Source organism: Camarhynchus parvulus, chromosome 3, assembly GCF_901933205.1.
Source record: "Camarhynchus parvulus chromosome 3, STF_HiC, whole genome shotgun sequence".
Classification (NCBI taxonomy): Eukaryota; Metazoa; Chordata; class Aves; order Passeriformes; family Thraupidae; genus Camarhynchus; species Camarhynchus parvulus.
In genome coordinates, this window is record NC_044573.1 from 48852365 (window position 1) to 48868921 (window position 16557).

The 16557-nt window shown below is 38.9% G+C and overlaps 1 protein-coding gene across 5 annotated transcripts in view; it reads right to left on the minus strand.

Moving 5' to 3' along the window:
* Positions 1-1590: 1590 nt before the first annotated feature.
* MAP7 (microtubule associated protein 7) overlaps positions 1591-16557 on the minus strand; it is a 99542-nt gene continuing 84575 nt past the window's right edge. For 4 of the 5 annotated variants that reach the window (XM_030946171.1, XM_030946170.1, XM_030946169.1 and 1 more), the window contains 8 exons: positions 16190-16373; positions 14165-14357; positions 12589-12690; positions 12258-12308; positions 12104-12161; positions 9537-9675; positions 4164-4390; positions 1591-3424 (listed from right to left, as the gene is read on the minus strand). In XM_030946171.1, coding sequence (XP_030802031.1) covers positions 3414-3424; positions 4164-4390; positions 9537-9675; positions 12104-12161; positions 12258-12308; positions 12589-12690; positions 14165-14357; positions 16190-16373 — 965 coding nt within the window. In that variant the 3' untranslated portion in view covers positions 1591-3413. The remainder of the gene's footprint in view (positions 3425-4163; positions 4391-9536; positions 9676-12103; positions 12162-12257; positions 12309-12588; positions 12691-14164; positions 14358-16189; positions 16374-16557) is intronic. The other variant, XM_030946168.1, reaches the window with a different exon arrangement.

Here is a 16557-nt window from a genome sequence, read left to right on the forward strand (position 1 = left end):
TTGGTGCTTGAGGGAGGCATTTTTGATAATTATTTCTGCAAATTAATATCTGTAAATATCTGCAAATTCTTTCCAATGGTACTGTTTGGGAAAAAAACAGAACAAAACAATGTCCCTATCCTCAAAAAAACAAAACAAAACAAACAAAAAAACCCCAAACCCACAAACCCACAAAAAAACCCCCAAAAACAAACAAACAAACAAACAAAAACAACCCCGAAACAACTCCCCCCAAAAAAACCCACACAAAAAATAAAAGTAAAAAAAAAACCCATGTAAAAACAACCAAAACCAGTGCAGTAAAAAGGCCTATGAAAGTGCAGAGTAGGCAGAAACTTTGGATAAAGCAATATGGCATTTTCAATATTCATGCGTGACAGGAATCTTGTTTTGAAATCCTATGCGAGAAATCATGTGCTCAGCTTTGGGCAGGTGGACTTTCTAAAACAGAGGACTGGCTGAATGACACACCTGGGAACAAAAAAATCTCATACTGCAAACCACCCCTCTGTGTGATTTTAGATCAGTTTCCAAAAAGAAACAGTGCAATATTAAGTAATGATATTAGAATCTGTATACTGTATCTGTATTCTTAGGTATTTAATCTAAAACATTATTTCAAGGTCTTAACAAGAAAGCAAATAACAAAAGATTCTTCATCAGGAATGAGGAGATAAAAGATATGAAGCAAACAGAGCTAATGGTGAGTAGTGCAGCAGTTGTGATGTACTGAAATAACTCACAGAGCATCATCCCTGTGAGCATCGATGTTGTGCTGTGGAGATGGGAGCACAGAGCTGAGCCTTCCCAGAGCACACAGCTCTCTGCTGGGGAAGGCTGCTGCTCCCAACCCTCAGAACAGCTGTCTGCACCTGCTACTGCTACCTCACAGAGTAGTTCCACCTTGCCCCTCATGGTACAAACAACACAACTAGTTGCAATAGCATCCAGAGGAGCTGGCCTTCCTCCCATACCATATTTTATTGTCAAAACCAACACTAAACAGAAGAGAAACTGTTTTCCCAGCATTAAAAGAGGTTTAACCAATAGATTTAAAAATTCAATATTAAATCCTTTTTTAAAATTTCATACACCTACTCTCAATTCCCTTGTGTTTATATTGTATGTCATGCCCTTGAAACAGGAACTTCTCGCTCTCATTTGAAACAAACCTGGATTGACTGTAATGGCAAACTGTTTTTAATCCAGTCCTGCTAAAAAAAAATCAAAGCAAAAAAAGTAAATGTGAGAAATAAAGCCAGCCCATTTTTCCACAAACAGTGAAGCAAATGTGCTGAAGTCTCCCCAAAAACAGACCAGCATAATTTATAACCAATCCTAAATAGCTCAAGATCAACACAATTTAAACCTGATCCTAAATGAATCCTAAGACTTAAAACTGAAGCTAAATGTAACTGCGTATTTTATTGCTCTCTTTCTCGTCGCAAGTGACTCTGTAATGATTTTAGTAAAGAAATTAGAGAAAATCTGAAGCAAAATTTTAAGCAGACCATGAGTAGCAAGAAGAGTTTTCTATCAGAGATTGACTCTTGCTTCAATTATGCGAGAAAATGAAAATATAAGTAGAAATAAATATTTCAAACAAGTTTTATTTGGTACTTACATGCTATATATAGTTTTAAAGAAAAACTACATATTTTGGACACTTCAAAATATTGTGGCTATGTACATGGAAAACTAAAGAAAGCAAGAAAGGAACCCAATTCATTTTACTGTGTCACAAGTTACTATTAAAAGCACTCTGACTGAATGGCTGTTTTTTCCCTTCCATAAATATTCTGGCAGATGAAGTCTCTTTCATTTTATTTCCATTGCTTTTGTCCCATCTCCTCTATAAGATGAACACTCAGCAGCAGCAGAAATTTCTTCAAAAATCCTTCGGCTTTTGTCTCAGAGGATTTCTTCTGCTAGCACAGACTTTCTGCACAGCTTCATAGAGACCTCACTCAATGCTCACCAGAGGCAAGTGCAGGAATCTTAATGGTAAATTCTCTGTTAGCAGGAGCTGAGAGCCCATGAACCTCCATTTCCCCTACCCAAGGATGTTCTTACTGATTCAGAGAGCAATGCCTCAAGCCTTTGGCGATGCTGCAAAGGCAAACCCAGAGCGAGCTCTGCCTCCAACAGCATTGTTTAGCAAAGCACAAAAACGTGCAAGATTTTACAGTTCTGCACAACAGCAACCAAAAGTGTGGGATGGAACAATGAATGACAGTAGAAATCAGCATCAAACTAAAGAGAAAGCAACCTGCATCGCTCCTCTTATCACTCAAACTGCACTGCTTTATAAAAACCACACACTACATATAAAAGCACAAACAATGACCATTTTCCATTTGCTCTGAAACGAGCAAACCCCAAAAATCCCTGAACCTGCATCATCATCCAAAACTCAAATATCCCAGGTTTCACACAGTCTTCAAAAGTCTGATAAGGCAAAGGAAAAGTCTTCCATCATTGGGAACAGCAGCAATTTACAGGACTCAGAACAAGGTATTTCCTTGTACATGTGTGCACACATGTGTGCACATACACATCTTTTATAGTATTGTGAACATGGATGTAACTAAAAAAATCAAGTTTGCAGTATCTTTTTTACCACATTTGTCTAATTTATTCAATCAAATTATTTATTTCTGTACTGAGCAAAATTCATAAATACATAATCTAGGAGAACAATAGGTTATCCTCTTGTCCATGAAAAAATATCGCTTTCAAATTTTCACATTTTAAAACCTTTCTTGTTTTGTGTTTTTAGAGAAAACGTGAGAAGATCATAGTGATATCTCAATTTACAGAATGTCCCTGTAGGAATTACATTTACAAGAACCTGATACAGAAGCCTATAGTTCGCCCCCATAATTAGAGTTCTCTGCAATAACATTTAAACCAACAGGTTTAAATAAAACACCCCATTAACTCTACTTGTAGAGCAATGAGGCATTTATTTTTCAAGTATTAGAACCATAAAGTGTAAAAGATTCTTTGCCAATTTTACAATTATGCCTTTTAAACCAACACCCACCTTTTTTAAAAACAAAAAAGAATCAGTCCCACCACCCAAATCAGCCCGTTACTTTCAGATTCCAGTGTCTTGTGTCTTAAGGAATGCAGAAATATTAATTTACTAACAAAAAAAGCTTGTTGGAAATAGCCATATTAAGTAACGCACGTGAAGCATGATTTTTCTAGTGATGAAAGCTATTAGAATGGTGATCCAAGTCTATTCCCCTCATTTCTTCTGCTGGTTTTACTAAAGTCCTTCCAAAAAAGATATTCAAGAAATCTTTAAAAAACTGGAGAGAAAAAATAAAACACTCCTTCATAGCATGGAAGAAACTCCACTGACTGCAGAGATGCTCATATCACCTTTGGTTCTTCAGAAGAAACAATCAGATCACTTCTAAAACAGAAGGTAAACATGAAAGGTCAGAGTGGCAATTCTTTCTTCAAAATGTTAGGTGCTTATGCAATTATTTTAATGTGAAATGATTTTCCTTACATTTTTAGGCCAGAGAATAATACAGTGCTATCCAATTTAATCTGCTAAATCAGTATTTGTTTACCTAGCATTCTTGCAAAGTTATGATGTAATTCAGAAAAACCCAGTGTCCTGGAAATCATCCCTCGATGCCTGCAAGAACTTGATGAGGAAAGCACATCCAGAATTTCAAAAAGTAGTTTTTAAGAAGCAGTTACTCCCCTTCTGCATGTGCATGTCAAGCACTGCACTTGCAAAACTGGAACCCAACTGCTGACCATAAGGTCAGAACAGCAGCTGTCACCTGTCACTTCTGCTTGAAAGCACAGGGCAAACCTTTCCAAGCAACTTCAAAGGGCACAAAGTAAAGCATATGTGAGAAGCCCTCATACAGGAAATGATAAGGCCTCACCACCATTGCACTGCATCTGTATGTGCCCAGCATGCATAGCTTTACAAAGAGACGTGCTCTTTGTATTGATTTCTTTAAAATTTAAACAAATTAAATTTGTTTAAAATTTAAACAGAATTTAAATATTAAAGAAAATAGAGTTCAAACATCCTTAAATGAATAAGTTTATCAATATAAGCTGATTGACAGCTCTGAGACCTCTCTCAATTACAACAAATTACAAGTGTTAGCGAACCACAGCAAACCTACCTGCTGTTTGATGTGTTTGAACACTATCTACCTGAGGCAAAAGAGTGCCCTTATCTTCAAAGGCTAGAATTGGATTCAAAGGAATTTCAGGACTGTTGCTTCCATCATTGTTCATAGCATCCAGCCGGGATGGTTTAGAACCAATAGGTAGGTTCATGATCTCTTCAAAATTATCATTCTGCATAGACATTCCATTTTCATTTGCATTCTCCTCTGGATTGAGATTGCTGAAAGAGAAACAGCAATTTTTCCTTATGTACTTCATCAAGAACAGAAGTTTAGTCATCCTCAAAGCAATAGTACAAATGGAAAAGAAGTCTGCATCAATCCCAAGCATTCTTTCAGCCAGTGAAAACAAAACTATGCTTCTACCACAGTAGGAAAAATTGGTTTTGCAGCCGAGTACCTGGTATTCCTTCCCTCAAAGCCATGGGATAGTAGTTACCTTTGGCTATGTGATAGGGTGGACACTGCAGTCTGAGAAGCAACTGCAATGGGAATCGGTAAGGAAACCTCTGCAGCACCTGGAACCACCCACATAATGCAATTTACAGCTCCTAACATCTTTTTCAGATCTCATAACCTTTGTTGTACCCTTCCTCTTATTGCAAATCAATGTAATTTCCCTTGGATAAGATCACTGTTATTTTTATTGTTTCTTGGATCACTTTCTGCCACCAGTTCGGGAGCAGCTTCTTCTATATGCCACTTATCCAGAGGGAAAAACTCCCTTTTCAATATAGTGCTCCTTTCAGTCCCTTCTCCCATACAAGATCTTAGGGGCCATTTCCAAGGCACTACCCAGCTCCACACTTCTCCTGTTGATCACGTCCAAGCCAAAAGAGCCCTCTCCCAGAACCTCTTGTGAATCTGGACTTTCATTTTCCATCTGCCATGTGACAGAGGTACCTTATGAGTGAGCTCCTGCACACCTCCCCCATCCAGAGCAGCACAAGCACAGACACTCTGCATTTACACATACTGTCCCCAGATGATATTGCTCATGTCTCGCAGCCTTGGGCCTCCCCTCCCAACCCCTTTATTAGGTGCTGCATTGTCAAATCCTTCTGATTCTGCGGATGGCATGTCCTACCCTGCCAGAGAGGAGAAACTAAGGTGCTACTTCAGTGAACAGGATGACAGCAATGGGACCATAAGCTCCTCAGGCAAGAGAAAGTACTCAATGAATACTCAAAAATCTTGTGATCTTTCACAGGCTCTTTCCAAAGCCCTCAAACAGTTAGATCCTGGCAATCCTGGGTACCTATTCCCTCTTCGGGCCCCATTGCAACTGTTCAGGTTGTTTGGAAATGTTTTGGCCACAAAGGCACAGATGCAATTTTCCTAGATTGAAACTTGGCTACCAATTTCCTCAGGCCATTTTGCAGAAGGCAGCTTGGTTTCACAGGCTTATTTTCTGACAGCACATTTACTAGTTATAAAAAGAAACCTGCTTGTAATTGGCAGACAGTATATTTTCATTTGCCAGCTTCTTTGTACAACTTTGCACAAACAATTAAAGAATTGTTTTACAGTATTCCCCAAGAGACAAAAACCAATCATTGCTCTTTTGAAAGTGGCAGTGCTTTTTTATCCAAAGCCCAGATTTCCTGTGAGAATCACATGCTGGTGTTCCTATCAAGCCTTCCCAGTTTTTCAAACCATCACCAGTTCTTTTTCAGAAAGGCACTCCCCTTTTTTTTCATCTGTGGATACGCTGGGCAAATTTCAAAGTGAAAATATGTTTCACTGCACTGAGTTAGAGAGCAGGCACACAAACCCTGCTGGCTGCCACCCTTTTGTGCCAGAGATCCACATGTGTAAGAGGAGGACCAGAATCTGTGAAATGCTTTAGGACTATTAAAAGCTGCTCTGTCATGTATGGTCATTAGTTCATTATTCACTAGAAGGTATCCTGTTATTTACTTTATCCCCATTATTTACTTTATCCCCATATACTGCCAATAGCCATATCAGAGCTAGCACAACATGCCAAGTTTGATGAATGGGGCTAGAAAGAGGTGGAAAGAGAGCAACTGCTCATTCATATAAATTAAACAGCACAGTAGTTCAACAAGTATTAGAGCAATGAAGAAGCCTCTTGCTTCTGCAAACAGAATTTTTCTACCCAATTTATCAGCTGACTTAGTAAATAAATAATTCTTCATAGTTTATATTTATGTGCCATGGCACTGACAGTATTAGACATGGAATTAGAGCATAATTCATTCAGACTTGAACAATGTCTTTTGAGACAGAAGAGTCTACAATCACAAAGGGGGTACAGAAAAGGAAATCAGGACTATAAATATTCTAAATTTTGTGGTATAAAATCTTGTAGATTCTATGCTGCTTGATCCACCTAAGGACTGGAGGAGCAAATTTAGACTAAACAAGGGAAACAGAACAGTGGAATTAATTTCCAGTGGACATCTTAGAGGCCACAAGCTCAAAAGGAGATTAGATGAATTCCTAGGAGATTGGTATGCCCTTCAGCTTCTGGTAATTAGCAGCTTAGGGACTACTTGAGCCTATGGTTGCATTTGGACCACAATGCTTAGAAACCCTTCATTGGCCAGAGGATCTCCTGGTAATTACCTTTTTTTCCCTTTACATTGTGCTACAGGCCATTAAAACAAAGAACACAAAAAAACCAGAAAAGGTTTTTGACCTGCTACAGCTGTTCTTACTGTCTTATGTTACATTCTTAATGTTGTCTAAGTGTCCAATGCAACACCAGAGATATCCTTTTCAAGCATACAATACTGCAGAAAGAACTGGATAATTTTGCATTCTAACATATTCCATAAGTGTGTGTGTAGCAAGACACTTATGTAATAGAGGAAAAAAAAGTTGCCTAAGTTGTTGAGAATGCATTTCCAAACATAACAGTCTTGCAAGCATCTGAAGGACATCTCCATGGCAGCTGAAAAGTATCTCTGCAGCTTCACATTTTGACCTGGACACATCAATATTAACAAGATGAACTGGAGGATGTTGGGAAAAGAGGAGCCAGCTTAATTAAAGAAACTGGAACATCCAAAAATTTAAAATTACTGAAAATTATATCTGTTGTAGATATTTTTAGCCAAAACTCTATGTAGACACAGCCTGAAATTAGAATTTGAATAAAAAATAAGGAAGGCCAGAATTCAGTATATCTGCTTCCGATCATTCATCAGAAATCAACACTGAATAGGAAAAACAAAATACAGATTTGCAGGCCTTTGAAAAACACTAGCATATTTTCACAGCTGCTATTTCTGATCTGAAGGAAAATGTCAGTCACCTCATTTATTGAGAGGATTTTTGCAGAGGAGACATAGACAGACATTAACAGCAAAATGTATCCCAGACTTCTGGATTATTTAAATTAATGGTGCTTATATTTAATCCACTGAGACACCAGCACTGAAACCAGCCAACAATGAGGGGCTTTCTTTTCCACGACAAGATATGAAGGCAATCACACAGACCAACTGTATATTTCTAAAAACTGTTATCTAACCTACCCAGACCCAGCTCCATGCACCCAGGATGGAGACACATGAGGTGAACTGCACTCACTGAGGTGTTTGCACTGCATTGCAAGTGTTTGTAGACAACAGCACAGAAAAGAGGAATTACAGAGTAAGTACTGTAACGAAAGTACTGTCAACATAAACCACTGTAGTGAAATAACTTTTTCTAAGAAGCAGCAGGCATGATCCATCTTGGGCAAAGAATTAGGGCATGCAGTACAAGCAAAAAATCAGTAAGTGGGCTATGGATTAGGCAGCTGTAGGGTTCTGCATCACTCCATCCTCTCACTCACACAAGCACATGACACAAGTTCCCCAGGTAACAGCTTTTTAACTTCTGGTCAGAAATCTCAGCACTCTTGCCCTTAAACATGAAGTATTTTTCAGACAAAAGACAAATCTTGCTGAGGGCTGGAGTGAGGTGCTCACTCAGGAGACAACCTGCACCCACTGCCCCTGTGTGTGCTACCAGGTCAGGTGTATCTGGATGCCAGACAACCACAGCACACAAGATGTAGTAGCAGTGGGGTTGGCACCTGTGGCTTTTACCATGTGACAAAAATCTGTGGGACACTACCAAGTGCTTCATTCAGGCTTCACCTTCCCAGTCACTGTGGGTGTACCTCTGAAGCAGACACATTCCAACCTGGCATGCCAGTTTTCCCTTCCACAACCTCACATGTGCTTCCTACTTTTGCCAGAGTTCTTCAATCCAATTTATTCATTCTTCACTGTGGTCATTCTGAGGTTCCTTACACACAGATTGTAATGGTACAGGACAGCACTCATTAGTGTGGAACATTTTATATTTCAAACATCAAGGTGCTTGTAAGGCTGGGAGTGATTAACATTTTAATAGCCGCCCAAGACAATTATGAGGCAGCTCTGTGCAGCTCATCTAATGCACCTCAGTGTCACTGACAGAACTTCCCTCAGCAGAAGCATCCCTGTCAGCATGACAGCAGGCTAAGATCCCCCAGGCATATGGAGGGATAGAGAAAGGGCAAATTCCTCCTTCAATTAGTGCCAATCACACCCTGAAGCATACTGTCCATTACAGACTGCACAATGGCTTCCCACATTCAAGTTTTTCTACGCATATTCTGGCACTACCTGCATAAAACATGAAAGGACTGCGAGATTATTTGGCTTTCTGCATCACTAAAATTAAAATAACTGACAGCTCATGCTTATGTAATGGATGTCACTCAGTTCAATACTGAGGTTTCAAGCTTTTCAGCAATTTCTCAAAGTCTGAGTGGCTTGCTTCGTGGCTACAGAGAGCTCCCAATGTATAATATCTGCCTCCTCAAATACTCCTTATGAGGAACAAAGGTGGTTTTTTTAAATGCATAACCAAAGTGACTAATCCTGTGTCTCACACAAAGGATATATGTACAACACCACTTGCTAATACTTCAAGCAGTTTAGAAATCAAAACATCTAGGCTGAAACCACAGTATTCATTATTTGAATTAAGAAAAGCGGTGCAAGTCCAGAGTGGGTTTTATGAAGCTTAATTCAGGGAAAGAAACAGAAAAAAAATTCCTTTTCCATTAAGTTTCAATAAATGTAATAACTGCTGCCAAACACACTGTTCCAAACACTGCAAAGAACATGCTCTATTTTGTAAAAAATTCTTCCCTATCATTTAGCAAAAATCAGTTACTACTCCTTGAAATACGATCAAGTTCTTTCCTTAATAGAGGAAAAGATAAAAACCAGGAAACAAGGCAGATTGAACAGTTGCTTCTTATTTAATTAACGAACTCATGGATCTGAATATAATTTATTATTCTAGCAGCCCTCTCCCCCAGCCAGGGCTCCTCAGTGCCTCCTGGCAGTGTTTTACCTGTCCACATTCCCGGGGGGCTGGTGCGGGGGGCCCCCGTGCATGTCGGTAGCCGCGGTCCCGTTGTGCGGGGCTGGCACCGTGTGCTGCAGCTGGGGCCCTGCTGCCGGCTCCGGGGGACATGCAGGGCTGCCTGCGACTGGGCAAAGAAAACAGGTTTGCATTAAACCAAGCAGCACCATCTACCCTGTAGACTGGGGGAAAATGTTTTCTACAAAAGCCAGCACAGCCAAGGCGAGTTACAGTTTTAAAAAAATACAGGGTTCGCACACCCCTCCCCGCCCCTCTACCCAACTCCATCTCCTTTGTCGCCTTTTTGGGCACACAAACCCTGTTTCAGGTCCAAAGTAAATGTCAGAAAGCCAGATTTCAAAGCCATAGCTTTGTGAACAAGAGTAAACATTTTACAATCATATGCACAATTCCAACATATAAGCCAGTGGGCAAAAGAGGCTGATATCTGATAGAATGTTATGCTGGCACTTTTCAAGTAGCAATAGGGAATGGAATAGAGCAAAACTTGGATATTACTAATTCCATACACTACTATTTCTTGATTCCAATGACTGAAAAGGAAATCAAGAGAAAAAATATCTCCATTGGGAAGGACACTTCCTTCAATAAGTACCAAATGACTACTATAAAACACTGCAGAGAGCAACATAAAATGAGATTACCCTGTCCCTCATGCCAAGACCACGTAATACATGTTTCTGGCCTGCCTTGTGGTTTTCTTTTAAAGTACAACTACAGCCTTCTGCATTGTATTTAGAGTCCCTCTATTCATATTCAGGTCAGTAAGAGGAAGCAACTGCACCCCACCCTGCTAACATCTGCTACAGTAATTGCAAGGACAATTCAGTATTCATGGGCTTGGACACATTTATCTACATTACCCAAAACCTCATCTGGTAAGCCCCTCCTTCAGCTGCTCATTTTCACTGTACTCCAAATGTTTGGGCTGAAGACTTTTATACTGAATGTCTTCATGTGATCTTTGGCCAGTTTTTATATGGAAGATACTAGAAATAGAGATTTCTGTGCTTCTACAAATTGAGTAACAGGAAAATACATTTGCTTTAATGTTTAGAAGGAAAAAGCAGAAAAAAAAAGAAATGTGGAACAATCTCATATTTTTGAAGCAGAGGCCAAACAAATGACAAAAAGGTGATGGATTTTTTCCATTGTGCGATTTGGCCATTCCCATAAATGTCTCCTCAGCTTTTGGCAAACAGTAAGACTAAAGAAAAAATTTTAAAATCAAATTGTTTGTGGAGAGTCAGGCAAATTCATGTGGTTGAAATATACCTTTAACTCAACGGTACATATAGATAATGCAAAGTCAAACAGTAGAGCAGCCCTGAGGCTGAGAGCAGTTTTCTCTTTATTCAGTCCTTCAAGGACTCTGGCCTTTCCTTGGGCCTGGGGAAATGAAGATCCAAAGTTTCCTCTGCCTTAGGAAACTGATAGAAGACTACTTTTTGTCTATCTCTAGAGGGAAAGCACCAGCCAACAGTTGTGGAAGCCTTTATAGTTTCAGGAATTTTTTAAACGGTTTATAACATCTTCAACAGTGCCCAAAGACAAAGATGGCATCCCAGATGAGTCCTGTATCAGTAGCTCACAAATCTTTTTCCCCTGAGATAATATGCACACAAATAAGAAACACAGGTAATGAAATTTGCATCAAATGGCTTCCTGACAGTTCTAATTATAGCGTTCACTTTAAAAATCACGAAAAAAGTCATCCATCAGTCAGTGCTGCTATCTTCCCTGTTACTCAACCCAAATACAAAGGAGAAAAAGATTAATGTAATTTAATATGTTATGCTACAATAGGATAAGCCATTTGATAGCTTGACTTCAGTATCTTTAAACAGTGCCAATTCACACCTGTTGATTGTTGAATAGAAGCTACATTTTATTTTTCTTCCTTTATTATAAGCATATAATAAAGGGAAAAAAATATATATTCTTATATAGAAGATTACCTAAAAAGAAATAGAGGGAATGGAGTAGAAGGAAAGCATAAGAGTGTGGGTGTGACAAGACTAAGCTTTTACAGTAGCTCAATTTTGTCAAAAAAAGAAATAAAGACCAAGTGAATAAGGCAGCAGGTGTGGAAGAAAGAAGTCACAGGGAGATATTTAGAACAATAAATGCTTTGTTTTAATGACTAACAAGAAAGAATCTTTTAAGAAAGTGGAGTAAATCTGCAACAACCACATCTGAAATAATATAAAAAACAAAATGTAGAATCAGTTTATTTTGTGATCCAAATCACAAAAGGATTTTTTCACTATATAAGTAATTAAACTTACTAAGAAAATTCCTTTTGTTAAACACCAATGTGACAAAGTTGCTAAAACATTGGACTCATTTAGTAATGGCTAACTACCTATACAGAAAGCCTAAATAATTAATGTCTGCTAAGATTTCATTTATATTCCTCTCATAGTTTTTATTACTGCAGTTAGTGTGCCAAGTTTCAGAACCATTTCTCAAATCATTGTGCTCAGTAGGCATTTATTCACCTGTTGTGCTCAGGGCACAGTTAAACACAATACCTGCTTCTCCAGTAATATTTGCCTTTGATATATGTCCATTTTGCTGGTCATTGGATTTCTACAAAGGAAGCACAGTTTTGTAAATTAAGAATGGCACTAGGGAAAAAAACAGAAACATGTTCAATATTTACATATGTTAAGTAGCAGCACTGACCTTATCTACAGCTTCTACACGCCTAGTTCTCTTCATGATCTCCTCAAGCCTCTACAATGAAATGTAAAGGAGTAAAATAATGTTTGGTGGCATTAATTTGAATATCTTTCTCCCAAACCACAACCGCTTGTCATTTATCAGCTGTATCTGTTTATTGCAAAAAAATGAATTATTTATTACTGTTGGCAACATTCCCTTCATTGTCACATCAGGGCAATGAGGACTGCAGCTTTTCTGAGAGCACATTTACATCATCTACTTCCTACTGCTCAGGTGGAAATAGACTGCTAAGGCACAACCAGACACAGTTTCTCTGCGTGGACTGAGTTACCTTCTTCCTTTCCAAGCGCTCTTGCTCTTCTCTTTGGAAATGCTTTTCACGTTCCAATCGAATCCTCTCGGCCTCTTCCCGCAGGCGAGCTTCCTCTTCTTTCTGTGTTGGTGGTAAAAGAAAAAGAAGAGAGGAAAAACAAGTGAGGAATGACAAGTTTTATACTCTATATCGAATTATGTGTGTCTACAACACCCTGAAAACACACTTTTGGAGTTTACAAGTCACCAAAAATCTTTTCAGATGGAATTGCACATTTCTTTATTAATTTCCATGTTTTGCGTAGCATTAAGAGAGAATAACTAACAATGGACATCTTGTTTGGTTCTGTGCCTGCTCCAGAACACAGCAGATGACAAATAAGGAATAAATTTTCTAGCCTTCAGCCTTAAAACAGCAGCCAGGAAAGTATTAGAGAGATCCATATTTTGTGTGGTGGATATTTTTGAGAGTAAAACAAATGCAGTAGAATGTTTTGTTTGGCCAACAGAGTAACTCTTTAATGAGACCAAGGGCAAACAGCCACAGGCCCATTTGCACAAACTTTCCATTTCTGCTTTTTTAATGAAATGCAAAATTTATCTGGAATATACTGTAGAGGGGCCTTGCTCCTTGACTGGGACACTGTTATATGATGGAACTACTACAATAGAAAATTTTTTGCATCTCTAACATCCAAAATAGCCTAGGCCTTGTGCTATCTTTGAGGGCTAAATTGAGTTAAACCTCAGTTTAACATTTCAAAGAAAATAGCACAAATCTTCTGGAAAAGAAGAATGGAATTTCTCAGCCATATTCACTAACACAGTCCTTTAAGCATTTATTACCAGAAGCATACATTTATACACCAGAAGAAAAACCTTGTGTCTACAAGGCAAATTGAAGTGTTGGACTGTGGAAGAACAAAGCACATGCAAGAAGTAAGAGAACATGTGAGAAGAGAAGAATCCTATCCAGAATGCTTACCATAGAATGCTTACCTCTCCTGAAGTCAGTAAACCAAGATTAGGCCCATCAGAAATGAAAGCACTTGAAAAACTTGATTTTCATTTATTATGTCTTTTGGCTGATTTCTGGAGTACTGGGCCAGATAAAAGTTCTTCTTGGTTTGATTAAATCTACCCCTTTCCACCAGCCCCACACAAAAGCAGTATTTGACACAGGATTAGAATTCAGCAGTACTATATCTCCAACGCAGTGAATAGTTATCTTTACATCTGGACTTGCTATAACTCTTGGGACAAAGAATTCTCTGGTATAACAGCATTTGTCAAAATTCCCCAATTCAACTATATTGATCTTGTCATCCTGATTTACGAGGAATAAGAAAGGATTTGTTCAAAATACATTGAAAAGGGAGAGAGGGGAAAAAAACCCCAAAACTCAACTCCCTATCACGTTTTTGTCAAGTAGAAAGATCTCTACTCTTTGAACTACTCTATGGAACGAACTCTGTCCCAACACTTTTCAGATAGCATTTAAATTGTAGATATTGCTCTAATTTAGGAAAGAAGTGCTGCTACACCCACTTTGCTGCCAGCTAGACTGGCCCAGGAATACCAAGAGGGAAGCATACTTGTTTCTGAACACGCTCCATCTCTTCTTTCTCCTTCTGCTCTCTCTCTTCTGCCTGGCGGCGCAGCCGTTCCTCCTTTTCCCGCTCCTCTGCATCCTTCCTTTGTTTTTCTGCTTCTTGTCTGCGAACTTCCTCTTCCTCTCGGCGAGCTCTTTCTTCAGCTATCCTCTGTGACAACTCCTCTTTCTTTTGTCTGCAATCATTAAATAAGCATAAGAAAAACAGGGAATAAAAGTAGGAAGAAAAGCCAAATGACCAGGTTCCTGATCCAGCACTGCTGTCCCAAATTGATAAAGGGTGCACTGCTGCCCTATTCCTAAGCTGCCTGTTCTGCTTCCCACAGGGGCCAAACATGAAGCCCTATGGAATATAAAAAACTTCACAATTCAACACCAATACTTTTCCAGCACGCTTCTGCCTAATCCATGACTTGCATACTTTCTAAGTCAGAAACAGTATCTTTGATTAATACATTTTGCTTTCCTTTCTGGTATAATCATATTAGAAACAGTAGGCATTTTTGTCACCCATCTCACCTCATGGCAATGATTACTCCTTGATTTAAAAAAGTATCTAATTCTGCAGATTTTTGAAGGTTACCTCTCAACCTTACTAATGGCCCCTCAAATCCTTGTGTTATGAAGCGAAGTGACTTTTCCCTTCACCTTTGATGTTTCTCGAATTATTTAGGACTTTTTAGCGTATCTTCCCAGCTGAAGAATCCTTAACTGCTTAGTAGATTTTTATATGGGAACTACTTTGTGCTTGTGATCTTCCTTGATGTCCGTCTGCACTTATTTTTCTAGTTTTACTAATTTTACAATTGCAAAGAAAAAATAAAAGTCAACATTCAAAATGTAGATTTATCTTGGGCCATTCAGAATGACATTTTCATTTTGTTCTTATTTTCTATTAACTTGTAACAGTTAATTTACTTTGTCAACCATGATTCACCTGATACTTCCATATTTTCAACTCCAAAAAGATCTTTTCCCTCAAAAATAATTCACTCAGAGACCAACACCAGTAGTCAAGTTAGGATTATTTCCTATTCCTACATTGCTTTATGCTTATTAGTACAGCAATTCAGCTTATATTTTGTAAGATATGTCTCAACCTGTTCACAACTGACTTGAATCACTGGAGACCAACATCATCTCACTGGCCTCAACTCCTTTCAAGTTCTTTTATGAAGGCACTGCGCAGACACTGGAAACTCCTTTCACTGTGAAAGCTGATTATTCTTTACTTTTTATTTTTGATCTTTCTGACTTAGTATTTATTCATTGTATTACTCTTACGCCACAGCAGCTTTTTTTCTTTAAAACTTTTTTTGAGAGAGTCAGTTTTGGGAGCCTTTTGGAAAGCCAGGCTATTTTAACTAGTTCTGCCTTGTTCCTATTAGCAAAGTGGTTAAAGAAATCCAACAAATTCGAGAGGCATGGCAGCCCTCTGAAAAACAACAACTTGTGCTATAGCCAGAGTCATGAGTATCCAGATGGGCTACTCATTTGCTATTAGAAAGTGAGATGTAACATTAATTACGCTCCAAAACTTTTGGGAGGGTATTGGTGGTCTCTTTATTTTAAACAGGAAAACAAAGAGGTCTAAGTCACAACATCTGGACATCTAAAGCACCACCCACAACAGAGATCTTACAAGTCAAAGTAAGAGACTCTGTGTCAATTACAAAGTTGAAAACAGCAGTGCAGAGTTCTCTAGCTGGAATAAAAAAGTGCAGTGTAGTTAATCTCTGAGGAAAAAACAAATCACAACTGCAAGGATCTACTCTCTCCTCCTGACTTATTTTAAAGTTCTACTTACAAAAGGTTTTAACCTTACACATCTGCTTAGGTATATATATTCCACCAACTGAAAAACCCAAGAGGAAAATATGGTTTTGGGGAGGAACTTGTGCCTTCTGCACTTCAATGCTGCGCTTCACATATAACAATGTAACAGCAGAATACACACAACAAGCTGCTCAAAACATCTACATACTTCACTGCAGAGGCCTAGAATTACCTTTCAAGCTCTTCTCTCTCCCTCCTTTCCTGCTCCTCCCGTTCCCGCTGCTCACGGGCAAGGCGCCTCTTTTCAGCCAGCAGCCTTGTTGCTTCTTCAGGGTCAGTTGTACCTGCAGAGGGCTTGGGCAGTGCTGGGGCTGGAGAAGGAGTTGGTGGAGCAGGAGATAGGGATGGGCTGGCTGCTGAAACAAATGGGAAAGAAAATTAGTTTGTACAGACACAGTAGCCAAGATGTCACTCTCTTGAAAGGAACAGAAAATACTTCTAAACGCACTGCGAAGTGTGTTCAAGATTATGTGGTTTTTTTAATGATTCAGGGGAGGAAAATGTTTCTAGATGCCAGAGGTTCACATACTTCAGGGAAGT